This window comes from Zalophus californianus, chromosome 7, assembly GCF_009762305.2.
Source record: "Zalophus californianus isolate mZalCal1 chromosome 7, mZalCal1.pri.v2, whole genome shotgun sequence".
NCBI lineage: Eukaryota > Metazoa > Chordata > Mammalia > Carnivora > Otariidae > Zalophus > Zalophus californianus.
The window spans coordinates 118,611,393-118,628,087 of NC_045601.1; the positions used below are offsets into that span (position 1 = coordinate 118,611,393).

The 16,695-nt window shown below is 51.1% G+C and overlaps 1 protein-coding gene across 1 annotated transcript; it reads left to right on the plus strand.

The window, feature by feature from the left end:
- The first annotated feature begins 436 nt into the window (after positions 1–436).
- On the plus strand, positions 437–16,688 carry LOC113927768 (HLA class I histocompatibility antigen, alpha chain G-like). The gene is made up of 7 exons (XM_027603919.2): positions 437–1,500; positions 1,689–1,964; positions 8,506–9,158; positions 9,432–9,636; positions 11,584–12,669; positions 13,012–13,094; positions 15,903–16,688. The coding sequence occupies exons 1-3, from the start codon at positions 921–923 to the stop codon at positions 8,835–8,837; spliced, it is 1,188 nt and encodes a 395-aa protein (XP_027459720.2). The 5' UTR covers positions 437–920; the 3' UTR covers positions 8,838–9,158; positions 9,432–9,636; positions 11,584–12,669; positions 13,012–13,094; positions 15,903–16,688.
- The last annotated feature ends 7 nt before the right edge of the window (positions 16,689–16,695 follow it).

Genomic DNA, 16,695 nt, shown 5'->3' on the forward strand with positions numbered 1-16,695 from the left:
ATTGTGTTTTTAATTTTGGTTTCCATGTAAACTGTGCTACTATATAAAAACATCCATTTATTTTCAACCTACCTGTGTCATTAAATGTGAAGTGAGTTTCGTCTCACTTCAAACACCAAACAAAACAAAACAATAGTTTAGAGTCACAGTTATGCTGTCTGACAAAGTACAATTTAGTAGCTTTGTGAGTCTTGATTGCAATGTTGTTTAGACATTTCTACAGGAAGGGGCAAAACCACATTAGGGATCAGATTCTGACGTTCAGGGATTATCAAGATTGTGCTACCACTGTAGTGAATTAACAAAAAGGAAATTGGGAAATTGATCTCTATGAGAATCTCTAGCTGGGGTTTTCGATCGAAACTCCAGGCTTAAAGAGAAAATTCCCGTTCCTTCATCTCCATTCCCAGAGCAAGCTCACTCTCTGGCACCCAGTTTCTTGGGGGTGAGTTTTCTTTTAGAAGAGTCGGAAGGAGAAGTAAGGAATAGGAGTTCAGCTCAAGTCGAGGGATTCCAGGAACGGAAAGGGACAAAAGGGGGCTGATGCCAGCCTGGTGTCTTTCCCTGGTGTCTCTTCCAGAAAGACCCTGGGCCAGGCCTCAGGGAGACAGTGAGACAAAGAGCGCTCCGTGCAGGTGGAGAGGAATCAGGGTAAAGCCCGGGGCTCTGGAAGGCCTGGCTCTGGAAGTCCCAGTCCTGAGAGCCTGGAGCGTCTGGGGCAGGGAAGCCCAGTCCCTTACTCTGCGTGTTTCTCTTCTCGCTCTCACAACCTGCCAGGTCCTCCCGTCTGGATACTCATGACGTAGTCCCAGCTCGCACTCCCATTGTCCGGTTTCTAGAGAAGCCAATCAGCGTCACCGCGGTTCCCGGCCTGTCCGTGGCACAGACCCGCCGGGACTTAGTTCCTCCAGACCCCAGGGATGCGAGTCGTGATGCCCCGAACCCTTGTCCTGCCGCTGTCGGGGACCCTGGCCGTGACCAAGACCTGGGCGGATGAGTGCTGGGGCGAGAGGAAAAGTCTTCTGCAGCAGGAGCAAGGGGACCGCCCAGCGGGACCCCCGGGGAGGAGCCTCTCCGCTGCCCCCGCTCCCGGCCCCGCCCCTCCCCGCCTCCGCCCCGCTCTCCCGCCCTTGGTACCCCTCCCCCTGCCCTCCCGGCCGCCTCCCGCTGCGCCTCGGCCCCTTGCCGGGAGCAAGGTAGCGCGGGGTCTCAGCCCCTCCGCGCCCGCAGGCTCCCACTCCCTGAGGTATTTCTCCACCGGCGTGTCCCGGCCCGGCCGCGGGGAGCCCTGCTTCATCATCGTCGGCTACGTGGACGACACGCAGTTCGCGCGGTTCGGCAGCGACGCGGCGAGTCTGAGGATGGAGCCGCGGGCGCAGTGGATGGAGCGGGAGGGGCCGGAGTACTGGGACCGAAACACCAGGAAGGCTAAGAACCAAGCACAGACTTGCCGAGTGAGCCTGCACACCCTGCGGGGCTACTACAACCAGAGCAAGGCCGGTGAGCGACGCGGGCTCCGGTCCCCACGGACGGGGCTGCGGGACCCGCCCGTCTCCCCACCTGGGAAGAGCCTTTACCCGCCTTTCAGTTTTGGCTTTAAGCCCTGGGGTTCGGAGGCGGGGACCCGGGCCGCGGGGCGGGGCTGACCGCGGGGGCGGGGCCGGGGCCAGGGCCAGGGCCAGGGCCAGGGTCTCACACCGTCCAGTGGACGTCTGCCTGCGAAGTGGGGCCCGACGGGAACCTCCTCCGCGGGTACATGCAGTTCGCCTACGACGGCGCGGATTACCTCGCCCTGAACGAGGACCTGCGCTCCTGGACCGCGGCGGACACGGCGGCGCAGATCACCCGGCGCAAGCGGGAGGTGGCCGATGAGGCGGAGCAGCGGAGAAACTACCTGGAGGGCACCTGCGTGGAGTGGCTCGGCAGGTACCTGGAGAACGGGAAGGAGACGCTGCAGCGCGGAGGTACCAGGGGCCGCAAGGCTTCCACGATTTCCCCTCAGGCTGAGGCCTCCTAAGAGGATAGGAAGAAATGGGATCCATACCAGTATATGGCCCTCCCGTGGGTCGGGTCTGGAGACTAACTGCGCCTGGGTTTTCAGACCTGGTACCAGAGTGGCCCTAAGAGTCTGCCTTTCTCTCCTAGGGAGATTGAGGGTTACAGTCTCTCCAGGGATGGAGGAGGAGACCATTTCTGAAATAACTGATGAGCGTTTCCCTTTGACTCACAGTGCCTTTGGGAACCTTGGGGGATTTTCTTAGGCTTTGTTCTCTGCCCCATACCCCATGTGTTTGGGGTCTGACTTTACCTATTCTGAGTCACTTGGCCTCCAGCCAGGCTAGGACCAGAAATTCCTTTTTTTCCTCACAGAAACGTGCCTCTACACTGGGCCATCTCACTCTAATTCTAGAAGTTTCCAAACAAGAAACTTTTCGCGCGGTTCGGCAGCGACGCGGCGAGTCTGAGGATGGAGCCGCGGGCGCAGTGGATGGAGAAGAATGAAACTGAATCTCCATCCACTTCTTCCCAACAAGAAGAGATTATGTGTTCAGGCTGGTGTCTGGGTTATTGCTCTCTTTCCCAGTTGTCCTGTTCATTCTCAAGATGGCCACATGAGAGCTGCTTCAGGGGACCAAGACAGATGTTAAGTTCCTGAATTTTCTTTCTTTTTAAAAAATTTTTTAATTTAAATTCAGTTTACTTAACATATTTTGTATTATTAGTTTCAGAGATAAAATTTAGTGGTTCATCAATTGCATATAACACCCAGTGCTCATTACATCACCTGCCCTCCTTAATGCCCATCACCCAATTATCCCTTCCCTCCACCTACCTCCCCTCCAGCAACGCTGTTTGTTTCCTAGACTTAAGAGTCTCTTATGGTTTGCCTCCCTCTCTGATTTCATCTTATTTTATTTTTCCTTTCCTTCCCCTATGTTTATCTGTTTTGTTTCTTAAATCCCACATATGAGTGAAATCATATGGTATTTGTCTTTCACTGACTGACTGACTTCACTTAGCATAATACCCTCTAGTTCTTTAAAATTTTTTTTTTTTAGATTTTTTATTTATTTATTTGAGAGAGAGAGAGAATGAGATAGAGAGCATGAGAGGGAAGAGGGTCAGAGGGAGAAGCAGACTCCCTGCTGAGCAGGGAGCCCGATATGGGACTCGATCCCGGGACCCTGGGATCATGACCCGAGCCGAAGGCAGTCGCTTAACCAACTGAGCCACGCAGGCGCCCACCCTCTAGTTCTATCCATGTTGTTGCAAATGGCAAGATTTCATTCTTTTTGATGACTGAGTAATATTCCATTGTATATATATACCACATCTTCTTTATCCATTCATCTGTTAATGAACATCTGGGCTCTTTCCATAGTTTGGCTGTTGTGGACATTGCTGCTATAAATATTGGGGTGCATGTGCCACTTCAAATCACTACGTTGGTATCCTTTGGATAAATACCTAATAGTGCAATTGCTGGGTTGTAGGGTAGCTCTATTTCTACCTTTTTGAGGAACCTCCGTACTGTTTTCCAGAGTGGCTGCACCAGCTTGCATTCCCACTAACAGTGTAAGAGGGTTCCCCTTTCTCCACATCCTCGCCAACATCTGTTGTTTCCTGAATAGTTAATCTTGGCCATTCTGACAGGTGTGAGGTGGTATCTCATTGTGGTTTTGATTTGTTTTTCCCTGATGCCAAGTGATGTTGAGCATTTTTTCATGTGTCTTTTAGCCATCTGGATATCTTTGGAAAAATGTCTATTCATGTCTTCTGCCCATTTCTTGACTGGAGTTTTTGTTTTTTGGGTGTTGAGGTTGATAAGTTCTTTATAGATTTTCGATACTAGCCCTTTTTCTGGTAAGACCTTTGCAAATATCTTCTCCCATTCTGTAGGTTGCCTTTTAATTTATCAGTTGTTTCCTTTGCTGTGCAAAAGCTTTTTATCTTGAAGTCCCAGTAGTTCATTCTTCCTTTTGTTTCCCTTGCCTTTGGAGACATGTCTAATAAGAAGTTGTTGCGGCCAAGGTCGAAGAGGTTGCTGCCTGTGTTCTCCTCAAGGATTTTGATGGATTCCTGTCTCACATTTAGGTCTTTCATCCATTTTGAGTTTATCTTTGTGTATGGTATAAGAAAGTAGTTCAGTTTCATTCTTCTGCATGTGACTGTCCAGTTTTCCCAACACCATTTGTTGAAGAGACTGTCCTTTTTCCATGATGGATATTATTTACTGCTTTGTTGAATATTAGTTGAATATATTGTTGAGGGTCCATTTCTGCGTTCTCAATTCTGTTCCATTGATCTATATGTCTGTTTTTAAGCTAGTACCATACTGTCTCGATGATTACAGCTTTGTAATAGAGCTTGAAGTCTGGAATTGTGATGCCACCAGTTTTGGTTTTCTTTTTCAACATTCTTTTGGCTATTTGGTGTCTTTTCTGGTTCCATACAAATTTTAGGAGTATTTGTTCCATTTCTGTGAAAAATGGATGGTATTTTGATAGGGATTGCTTTGAATATGTAGATTGCTCTAGGTAGCATAGACATTTTAACATTTGTTTTTCCAATTCATGAGCATGGACCTTTTTTTTTTTAATTTCTTTATTTATTTGATGGAGAGAGAGACAGTGAAAGAGGGAACACAAGCAGGGGGATTGGGCAAGGGAGAAGCAGGCTTCCGGCTGAGCAGGGAGCCTGATGCGAGGCTCGATCCCAGGACCCCGGGATCATGACCTGAGCCGAAGGCAGACGCTTAATGACTGAGCCACCCAGGTGCCCCTGGAACGTTTTTCCATTTCTTTTTGTCTTCCTCAATTTCTTTCATAAACATTCTATAGTTTTCAGAGTACAGATCCTTTGCCTCTTTGGTTAGGTTTATTCCTAGGTATTGCAGGGGTTTTGGTGCAATTGTAAATGGGATCAATTCCTTGATTTCTCTTTCTTCTGCCTCATTGTTAGTGTAAGAAATGTAACTGACTTCTGTGCATTGATTTTATATCCTGCCACTTTTCTGAATTCCTGTATCGAAATAACCTAGCAACTTTTTGGTGAAGTCTTTTGGGTTTTCTACATAGAGTATCATGTCATCTGCAAGGAGTGAGAGTTCGACTTTTTTGCTGATTTGGATGCCTTTTATTTCTTTTTGTTGTCTGATTGCTGAGGCTAGGACTTATAGTACTATGTCGGACAACAGTGGTGAAAGTGGACATACCTGCCGTGTTCCTGACCTTAGGGAAACCCTCTCGGTTTTTCCCTGTTGAGGATGATATTCAATGTGGGTTTTTCATATATGACTTTTATGATATTGAGGTATGTTCCCTCGATCCCTACATGGCAGAGAGTTTTTATCAAGAAAGAACACCGTATTTTGTCAAATGCTTTTTCTGCATCTATTGAGAGGATCGTATGGTTCTTGTCCTTTATTAATGTGTCTCACACTGATTGATTTGCGGATGTTGAGCCACCCCTGCAGTCCAGGAATAAATCCTTTTAATGTACAGTTGGATCCTGTTAGCTAGTATCTTGGTGAGAATTTTTGCATCCATGTTCATCAGGGATATTGGTCTATAATTCTCCTTTAAAATGGGGTCTTTGTCTGGTTATATATATCTGTGAATATATATAGGATATATATAGAATATATCTGTGATGTCCAGCTGGTGCAGTGTGTCATCCAAAGCCCTTGTTTCCTTGTTGATTTTCTGCCTAGATGAGCTGTCCATTGCTGTGAGTGGGGTGTTAAAGTCCCCTAGTATTATTGCATTATTATCAATGAGTTTCTTTAATTTTATTATTAATTGGTTTATACATTTGGCTGCTCCCAAGTTAGGGGCATAAATATTTACAATTGTTAGATCTTCTTGTTGGATAGACACTTTTATTATGATATAGTGTCCTTCTTCATCTCTCCATTAATTTTTGGTTTAAAACCTGGTTTGCTTGATATAAGGATGGCTACTCCAGCATTCTTTTGATGTCTATTGGCATGATAAATGGTTCTCCAGCCCCTCCCTTTCAATCTGGAGGTGTCTTTTGGGTCTAAAATGAGTCTCTTGTAAGCAGTATATCCATAGGTCTTGTTATTTTATCCATTCTGATACCCTATGTCTTTTGATTGGAGCATTTAGTCCATTTACATTCAGAGTAATTAGTGAAAGATAACGAATTAAGTGCCATTGTATTACCTGTAAAGTCGCCGTTCCTGTAGATTGTCTTTGTTACTTTTGGGTTCTCTCTTTGCTCAAAGGACCCCCTTTAATATTTCTGGCAGGGTTGGTTTGGTGTTCACAAATTCCTCTAGTTTTTGTTTTTCCTGGACACTCTTTATCTCTCCTTCTGTTCTGCGTGACAGCCTTGCTGGAGAAAGTATTCTTGGCTGCATATTTTCTCCATTTAGCACCTTGGATATATCATGAAGTCCTTTCTGACCTGCCAGGTCTCTGTGTACAGGTCTGCTGCCAGCCTTATATGTCTAACTTTGTAGGTTAAGGACCTCTTGTCCTGAGGTGCTTTCAGGATTTTATCTTTGAAATTTGCAAGCTTCCCTATTATATGTCAAGGTGTTGACCTATTTTTATTGATTTTGAGGGGGGTTCTCTGTGCCTCCTGGACTTGAAATTCCCCAGATTAGGGAAATTCTCAGCTATAATTTGTTCAAATAAACCTTCTGCTCCTTTCTTCCACTCCTCACCTTCTGGGACTCTTATAATATGGATATTATTTCACTTTATGGAATTGCTGTGTTCTCTAAGTCTCCCTTCATGGTCTAATTATTTCTTTTCTCTCTTATTTTCAGCTTCCTTACTCTCTATCATTTTGTCTTCTATATGACTCACTCACTCTTCTGTCTTGTTCATTCTCATTTTTAGGGCTTCCATGTGAGACTTCATCTCAGTAATAGCATTTTTAATGCCTGACTAGATTTTAGTTCTTTTATTTCTACAGTAAGGGATTCTCAGTGTCTTCTATGCTTTTTCAAGCCCAGCTAGTATCTTTATAATCGTTTTAAATTCTAGTTCAAACATCTTACTTATATCCATATTGATTAAATACCTGTCAGTGAGTACTGCCTCCTGTTCCTTCTTTTGGGGTGAATTTATCCATCTCATCATTTTGTCCAGAAAAGAACAGAAGAATGAGAGAAAAAACAACAATAACAATGAATGACAACAGGAAAAAAAAAAACAAACAAAACAAACAAACAAAAAACTAGATCCTTGGTGTGTTTTGGTCTGCTTATTAAAAGAAACTAGATCCCAGAATAAGAAAGACAAACATATATAGATGAAAATAAAATAAAATTCAATGGAAGGATACAAAAATTTTAAAAATATATAATGTATACATAAAATTAAAAAAGAATTAAAAAATAAGAAAATAACAAAAAATAATACTGAAGGACCAGAGAATAAAAAAAACCCATGATGCTATATACTGGCTTCCCCAAGAGCTGAAGCTTTGCAGCCCCTATGATCAGTTGTCCCTGCCGGTCTTCTGGGGGAGGGGCGTGTTGCGCGGATTGTCAGGGGGCTTTGCCCTGGTGGAATTGCTCCTCCCTGGCAGAGGCCGGGCGCAGTGTAAGCAGCTCTGTACGCCACCGGGTGGCGCTGCTTCGCTCCCCGAAGGCTTCCAGCTCTGATGCCCAGGATCAATATGGCTGCGCCCTGCTCTCTAGCCCCGAGCTGAAAATTCACCCCCCGCCCCCCCTTCAGTGAGCCCGCACCGAGAAGCAGTCAATCACTGTGGTCTCCCTGCCTTCCCTCGGAACTCTGTGTTCACCCAGCCTGTGACCAAGCGACTTTATGTCAGGCATGTGACCGAGTTTCAAAACTCCAAACTGGACGGACTCCCGCACCGTGACCCCCTGCGGTTCCTCCTGGGGGTGGGGGGGGTCTCCTGTGCTTCTCCCGCTTCCTGGGCCCCTACTTGGAGAGTGGTTTGCCGACTGTGCAGCGGTTCCCAGGTTACGGCAACACCGACCAACACCCAGCAGAAAGCCGGCGCCTAGACCCGCTGACTGCAGCCGGCTCCCCGCTCCGACGCCTGGGAGCTCCGCCGCTCTAGGCACACTTGTTCTTCCTGCGAGCCCAGGATTCGGAGACCACACTGTCCCACCTGGATTCCGCCCCCACTCCGCCACCTGAGCGCCTCTGAGCCGGGACATCCCTCACTGGAGCCGACTTCTAGAAGTTCTGATTTTGCGCTCTGCTGCTTAGAACACTGTCCGGTGGCCTCCTTAAGCAAGCAGTCTCCGCTCTGCCATAGCCTCCGATAGTCACCCCGGATTCACGTCTCCGCACCCCCTATCGCCCAAACTGTGGTCGCTTTTCTGCTTGTAGACTTGCAGGCTTTCTTGTGTCAGATCTCCCATTGATTTATTGGCTGTCAGGATTATTTGATAACCGTCTAACTGATTCCAGGGACCAGATGATCTGAGTCTCCTATTCCTCCGCCATCTTAACTCCTCCCTAAGTTCCTGAATGTTCTGACCCTTCTCTTCAGATCCCCTGAAGACACATGTCTCCCACCATCCCATCACTGAACCTGAGGTCACCCTGAGGTGCTGGGCCCTGGACTTTTACCCTGCGGAGATCACCCTGACCTGGCAGCGGGATGGGGAGGACCTGACCCAGGACACAGAGCTTGTGGAGACCCGGCCTGCAGGAGACGGGACCTTCCAGAAGTGGGCGGCCGTGGTGGTGCCTCCTGGACGGGAGCAGAGATACACGTGCCATGTGCAGCAGGAGGGGCTGTCCGAGCCCCTCACCTTGAGAGGGCGTAAGGAGGGAAACGGGCTTGGAGGCTCCTGGAGGAGCCAGTGTGGAGAATGTTAGTAGGGTCAAGGCTGAGAGCAGGGACAGGGCCCTCTCCTTACCCTCTCTTCCCAGAGTCCCCTCCTCGGCCCCCAATTCCTGTCGTGGGCATCGTGGCTGGTCTGGCTGTCGTTGTGGTCACCGGCGCTAGGGTGGTTGGAGCTGTCACGTGGAGGAAGGAGAGCTCAGGTGGGGAAAGGGGGTGCTCCGCGTTTTCTTGTCCTTCTGCAGTGTTTCAAGCCCAGGTGGAAGTGTGTCCTGCTTGTTTGTGGGCAGAGCTGTCCCCACACATGTGCTCGCGCACGTGCGGCTCGTGGCTACAGTCACTGTAGTAAAGCACAGGTGAGAGTGAAGGACAGATTAATCACCCCAGTGAATGTGGTGATGGACCCGATTCCCAGCAGTCACAGGTCAGAGGGCGAGGTCCTTGCTGAGGACAGACTCCACCAGGACGGTTGGTCTCGCCCTGCCATCTCTTCTCTTCCTGTCCCTGATCCTGCCTTAGGCCTGCAGTGACAGTTCAGGAAACTTCCCTGTGGTCCAGGCTATCCGTATCGTCTAGGATCTCGGGCCCTGCCTCCTCCATGGCATCTCATGGGATGTTTTCTTTCCCAGGTGGAAGAGGAAGGAGTTGAGCTGAGGGTGCCCGTGAGTATGGAGGGGGTGATCCCTGAGACCCTGAGACGGTGTAGACGGGACCCCTCGGGAGCTCACCCACCCCACAGCTCCTCCTTTGGTTTCATCTCCTGTGAGTCTGACCACAGTCTGTCTGTCCTGCCCCAGGCAGTGACAGTCCCCAGGGCTCTCTCTGCTCCTATAGGTGAGACCCTAGAGGGCGTGACGGGAGGAGGGGAGGGGGAAGGGGCCATGGCTGGGTAGCGGGGCTTCTTTGAGGAGGATGCTCTGAGCATGTGGTGGGCTGTTGAGAAAGTCCACCTGTATATGACTGACCTGAATCTGTTCACGGTTCTTTTCTTTCACCGTGTGAGCCAGCAGCCTTGTGGGGGACAAGCGACGCAAGATGCGTTCACTTTCCCACCTTGTGACATCAACACCCCCGATTTCTCTTTCTGCAAAGGGCGTCTGAATGTGTCCGTGTTCCTGTTAACGTAATGTGAGGAGGTGGGGAGACTGCCCCCCTCCGCACACGACTGCGCCCCTCTGCCCGCCACGACCGACCTGTGTTCTCTTTCCTCATCCGCTTTCGTGTTCCAGCCGAGGGCGAGTGGGCCATCTCCTTCCCTGTCTTTACTTCCTGTTACACTGAGCTACAGCTTCTTACTTCCTTGTTGAAGATAGGACTCTGGAGGCGAATTGGGTTTTTTTCCATTTCTTGTCACGAGGAGTGGATCAGTTAGTGAAAGGAGAGGCTTCCTAACGTTTGAGAGAAGAAATAAATGGAAGCACTGAGCAGCTTCCAGAATCTGCACGTTTGGGGTGCTGGGTCTGCCCTGGGTGGGGACAGGCAAAGGCTGCGAGGAGCCTCGTGTGGAGGAGCCTCGTGCGCAGTTGGTGCTCAGTTCAACGTGGGTGTGACAAGGTCCCTGCTCAGGTGCGGAGTCTCTCTGCTCCTTTGTCCTTGTCCCTCCAGGAGGACCTGTCCTTCCGGGACCTGGGATGACAGACACTCGGACATCGCCCAGACCTTGTCCTGCCTGCAGGACTGACCGTGGGCAGCAACGTTGCGTGGCCGGGTCAGCCTCGGCTCAGGCCTGGGTTGGGCCCTCGGCCCATCTTTGGGTGTTTCTTTGTTGTTCCTTTGTTTCTGTAGAGGATTAGGCCTATTTTCATGTTCGTGTAGGAGTCTGGTCTCATTGAGCTTCGGGTGTCTCCTGTCTGACAGCGGCAGGAGGTGGTTGGCCCAGCGCTGTCTCCCCAAGGCCCAGTGCAGCCCCCGTGCGGGGAATCTGTAGCATCCAGAGGTTATTTTCACACTCATTCAGGACTTGCCTTCCTTCTGTGGCTCGGCTGTTCTTTCCATGTTTTGCCCAGTCTTCTCAGACAAACAGATTCTGGATTAGCAGACAGGGGGCATGCTGGACCTCGCATTTTCAATTAGTTGCTGTTATGTCCCAGCCCGGGCTCTGCCCTACTGACCCTGTGCGGGCTCCAGCCCCAAGTCAAGGAGTTGCTGACGCAGCAGAGTCTCCTTCGATTTCTCTTCTCTTAGGTTGGGAAAGAGCACCTGTGAGGAGGATGGCTGTTTGTTGACAATGGGAATGCACTTGGTGTGCAGGGGAGGTGCTGTGAGAGCAGGGAGGGAGGGAGGGAAGGCGGGGCGCTGCGGAGGGAGGAGGGGCGGCCGCAGAGTAAAGGTAGTGCCTCTGGACTGGGGAGGTGCTCCACACTGGTCGCTCCGTGACTCCCACTCCCGCAGGTCGTGCGCCACAGACGGGACATGTGCGCTTCGCGTCTCGGGAAGACCTTGAAGTTTCTGCTGGTCTTCCCAGCACACTTTGAGCAGCAGGAACGAAGATTAGGGTTCCCCCGTGGCTGTGCCTCAGCCTTGCTTGTGGGGCTTGTTAAATAGGGGATTCCTTGACCTTGTGCCTAATCCTCGGAGCCTGTGGGTCTGGGGAGAGGCCCCCCGAGTGGGCCTGGTGCTCAGTCGGATGGGGAGCGGCTGAGGTCGTGGGGAGAGCAGGCCAGGGCGGGAGGGACATTTAAACCTCATTTACGTCTCTTCCCCGCCCCGTAAAGAGGAGGGAGGGCGTTTGCTGTCGTGTGCGGTGTGATGTGGGAGATGCACGTCCTTGTTTCATCGCAGGTGTGTCGGGGAGCGTCAGGGAGCGGGGCGCAGTTGGGACGGCGCACAAGTCAGGACGCTTGCTCCCTGCAGCCCTTCCTCTGAGCTGAGGCTGCGGTCCCGCGCCGCTCGACCTGAGACGACAGGTAGCGCGCACACACACGCGTCCACGCGGGCATCTTCTGCGTAGGTGCCGTGTAGCTGGGGGACCAGCACGAAACAGGTTAGCCGCGCGGCCCGGAGCCGGAGCCGCCGTCGGGCGACAGGCTGCGTCTGCCACCGCAAGCCCGGCCCTGCCGCGGGCACAGATGTCCCCGCGCGCGCGGCAGTCCGCCGAGGCGGGACACTGGCCGCCGCAGCCGTCCGTGGGCCTGGGGTTGCACTGCCACTCACGTCACCTGTCACACGCCTCGTGTGCAGTGGCAGCCTCTGTCAGCGGGTCGTGAGTCGGTCCCGCGTGTGGCCCCCTGTCTGGCGGAGCCTCGGGCCGGGTCGCATTGGAAGGCTGTGGGGAAAACAGGTCCTCCTCTTCTGCGGAGGGAGGAGGGAGGCGGGCTCCTCCGAAGGCCCTGACCGGGCAGTTCTCCTGTGGGAAGGCCGCTCCGGTGCTGGGGGCGGGGGAGGGAGAAAGAGCAACTCATCGCCGGTCCTGGAGCACAGATGTGAGGCTGCCGCTCGATCTGGCGCTTTGTAGGCGCTCAGGCTCGGCCCAAGGACCACCGGGCTAATAAATGGGAATTCTCCTCTCGTTCCCCGGATGCCACCTGGTGAGACCCAGCTGTTGTCCACTGCAGTTTGGCCAGGTGGGCTGGTGGCCCAATGACTCAGGGCGTGTGTGCCCAGCCGTCGCTCTGGCAAGGACGAGAACGCCCGGGTCTGTAAGTCGTGAGCGGGTCTGTGTGCGCGCCCACGTGTGGGTGAATCTTTCTGTCTCGCTGTGCAGGGGCTCCTCTGGGGAGAGAGTCTCTAGCATCTGTCAGCTTTTACGTGACCGTGGCACGCATGAAAAACCAACAGTGAAGGAGCCCAGAGCACCGGCCTAGTAGCTGGAGTGTCCCACAAAGTCGGGACTGTTCACGCACAACAGGCCAACCGGGAACATGGAAGGTGGGTTTCCTCTGCAGTTCCTGGCTAGGGCAGCCCCCAGCTAGCACATAGCAAGGAGCCTCTTCCAGTAGCAGAAAGGAAAGGATTGTCAAGGCAGAGGGGAGGGGAAAACAGGAGACGATGAGTAAACCAGGCCTTGTTGTGAGCCAGGGGGCCCTGCTTAAGGGGAAGGGAGGCGGTCTCCCGGGGGTGTCCCTTCAGCGCTGAGCAGGACATGCCGGTGGCCGATTGCAGGTCGCATTTCTGAGAGAAGCTGAAGCTGCAGTAGGTTAAGTGTGACGTTCTCCGTGGTGCGTAGCATCAGTGACTCCATTCTGGGCCCGCTGTCTCCTTTTGTAACAGGACCGTGAACAGCTGGTCGCAGACAGACAGACGTGATAGCCATGCTTCCGCTCTGCTTATCCTTTACTCCTGGACGAGATGAGGTACAGGGTTAACTTGCTTGCTTTTACTCTGAATTTCTCTTTGTGGAGCGGGGAGGGTTTCTTCCCCCACCTGACCAGCTGTCTGATTCCCTGTCACCACCTGGGTGTCCTCCAATTCATTCATTTCGCGTCTGACGCTGTCCACCTGGAGTGAGCATGCGACGCACAGGTGGAAGGACTCATCCTGCAAGGTTGCCCTCAGCTCCCGGGCAAGTCTCCACTCTCAGGTTCCCATGTCCCCTGCACTGTTGTTCATGTTGGCTACAGTGTTGGGGGTACCCTGGACGTTCAGTCATTTGCTAGCACGACTCCTAGACCTCGGGAGAATTCCATGCTGACCGTGATGGTTTATTATAAGGATCCACACGAGCAGCCGGATGAAGAGGCGCAGGAGTGTGGGAGCGTGCAGGTCCCTGTGCAGGAGCCTCTGTCACTGTGGACTTGGAATGTACCACCCTCAGAGCACGTGGACGTGTTTGCCATTTCAGAAGCTCTGTGAACCCCATTGTTGAGAAGACATCATAGAAGCTTCATGACATAGGCATGCTTGCTTCAGTCACTGGCTGTCAGGGATGGAGGTCAGCCACCAGCACCTCTCCCCGGAGGTCGGGGATCGAGGCTGATGGCTCTCGCTCTCTAACATGGCTTGGTCCTCCTGGTCACCAGTCCCCAACCTGAAGCTATCTAGGACCCTCAGCCAAGTCATCTCATTAGCATACTAAGAAGCTCCTATCACTCAGGAGATCCCAAGGGCTTGGGGAGCTCGGTGCCAGGAACCGGGCACAAAGACCAAATAGTTTTTTTTGACTTTTATTTTTTTAATTTTTATTGTTATGTTAATCACCATACATTACATCATTAGTTCTTGATGTAGTGTTCCATGATTCATTGTTTGTGCATAACACCCAGTGCTCCACGCAGAATGTGCCCTCTTTAATACCCATCACCAGGCTAATCCATACCCCACCCTCCTCCCCTCTAGAACCCTCAGTTTGTTTTTCAGAGTCCATCGTCTCTCATGGTTCGTCTCCCCCTCCGACTTACTCCCCTTCATTCTTCCCCTCCTGCTATCTTCTTCTTTTTCTTTTTTCCTAACATATGTTGCATCACTTGTTTCAGAAGTACAGCTCTCTGATTCAACAACAAAGACCAAATATTTTTATTATCCCACAGGCCACGCCATGGTCTTTGACCACAGATCCTTTGTAGCGATAGGACCGGAACTGCAGAGATGCTGCCATGGTAGCCGCGTCCCACTGACAATTTACGCACCATCCTGCTGGAGGACAGGGTCTCCCAGGTTCACTCTTGTCGGCTGGGTCCATTCAGTGTTGTCATGTTCCAGAAGCAGGAATTTTCTCACAGCGTACGGCATTCTCTCTCAGGCATCTGGGAGAATTGAGCTAAGAGACAGTGTCATCTCCTGCTCACACTTCTTCGGAGGGGTTAATGTAATATTGGATTTCCCTCATTACATAGAGAATTTATCCATTCTTTTCCCCTCAGCTACTATTTCTACTTCTCTGCATTTATGCCCAACTCTCTGCCTTTGAAGAGACATTATGTGTGGCTGCTGTGCTGCTCTACACTGCGGGCAGCAACACTAGTCTGGGAAGCACCCCCCCCCCCCAGCCCAGTCCACTCTCGGTCACAGTGGGGAGGGTCACACCGGGACAGAACTGGCGGGTAAGGGGCCACCAGGTGGCGTAGCAGTGCTCACCGTCAGCCCCAACTTTGCTGGATGGAGTGAAGGCACAGCCCTCCCCTCTCAGGCCCTTCGGATTTCCACGTCAGGGTTTAACGAAGTAGTTCCAGTGTCTTGCTTCGGAACGCGTCCGTTTCTGGCACGCGCGCTTGCATCCCTGCCCTGAGACTCAGCATCGGGTAGGATGAGCGAGTGTGGAGGTGAAGCACGGTCGTACAGATTGATGTCCTCTCCCTTGGGAAGGACTGTAGAGTCACACTGGCACCCGTCCCCTACCCCTCCTCCTCAGATCCCCCAGGAAAAAGTGTGTAGTGGGGACCGTCCTGTAGCCCCTCTCACGCTGGGTGGGAGCACACGCTTGTGAAGGTGTGGAAACCAGCACTTCATGCCTGCATGGCCCCAACACCCTGTTTTCACAGGGTGTCCGTTGCCTGTTCCCATTGTCCATGAAGCTGTTACTCTGTCAACCTGTCTCTATGCCCTTTGTGGGACATTATGGTTTGTCACTTTTTTTTTTGGTGTGAGGAAATGTCACCGAGCATTCCAAACTCGTGCAGTATCTTTTTTTTTTCACATGTGCACCAACAGGCATGTATGAGAATGTTCTCAGGAGCACTATGTATGATTGCCCCAAATGGGAAACGACTTAAATGCATATGACAGGAAAACAGATACATAAATTGTAGCACATCCATACAACGGCATACCATGCAGCCCCGAAAAAGGCTGGCCTGTGGCTACGCCCTACAGCGTGGGTGAATCTCACGGACAGGGCATCGAGTGAAAGAAGCCACACACGCAAGAGTATGACTCTTTGTATGTGAAGTTGAAGATCAGGACTAATTTATAATGTCAGAAGTCAGAGAGTGGTTACCTTTTGTGGTGACGTATTGACTGGGAATCTCTGCGAAGCTCAGCGTGCTCAGCATCTTGCTCTGGGGGGTGGTACATGGAGGTGTGCACATGTAAAATTTCACTGAGCTGTCCACACAGAACAGTCCTCTCTGCGTGTTTTATTTTTTTTAATTTTTAAGTGAAGTCTAGCTGTGTTGTGTTTTCTTTTTCATTTTTTCTTTTCTTTCTTTCTTTTTTTTTTTTAATAGCACTCTGACCAATTGCATCTACCACTGGGTGAGCAAAACCCAATCCAGAATACGAGTTCCTGTCAAGGCCCATTTGTAGCCCCTCGGGGTTACCGGTTCCACTCTGACTTGCCAGCTACGGTCAAGGCTTTCCTACAGGGGACCGGCCTCCTAGCTCTCTGTAGAGTTTGGTTGGCAGCCAGAACAGTTCTTTTTGGTATTTTGGGCCACAGAGGATGCAAGTGGACTCTAGAGTTCCAGGCCTTCTCTGCATTGCCACAGCCCCCACTGTCCCCTTATTTCACTGACCTACGTGGTTACCTCGAGAGAGGACGACACCAGGATACCCACTCATCCATTTCAATCGACTTCCAAACTCAGAAGGTGGTTCTTGTGATGAGCATCAACATGTCCTCCTTTAATGCACCCCTCAAATTCCTGTAGTGTTCGAGGGTCCAGCCCCCATGTGGTTATCCCTTTAATAGACCTTGTTTCCGTTGTCCTGCTGCCTGACCATGTGGCCTGGCTGTTGGCCACTGCCCATGAGTTGGTAAATTCCAAACACAGGAGTTTTTCTCATTGTTCCATTTTTTTCCCTACTGTGAATCAACATAAACATTAAAACTACCCTATGACTGAAGTAAAAAATAATCCTGAGACTGACAGCCATGTAATCTTGGATAATGTTGGAAAAACACTCTAAAGGAGAGGACCGTGCCCAGAAAAATTCCATTAAGGGGTGCCTGGGTGGCTCAGTCGCTAAGCGGCTGCCTTCGGCTCAGGTCATGATCCCAGGGTCCTGGGATCGAGCCCC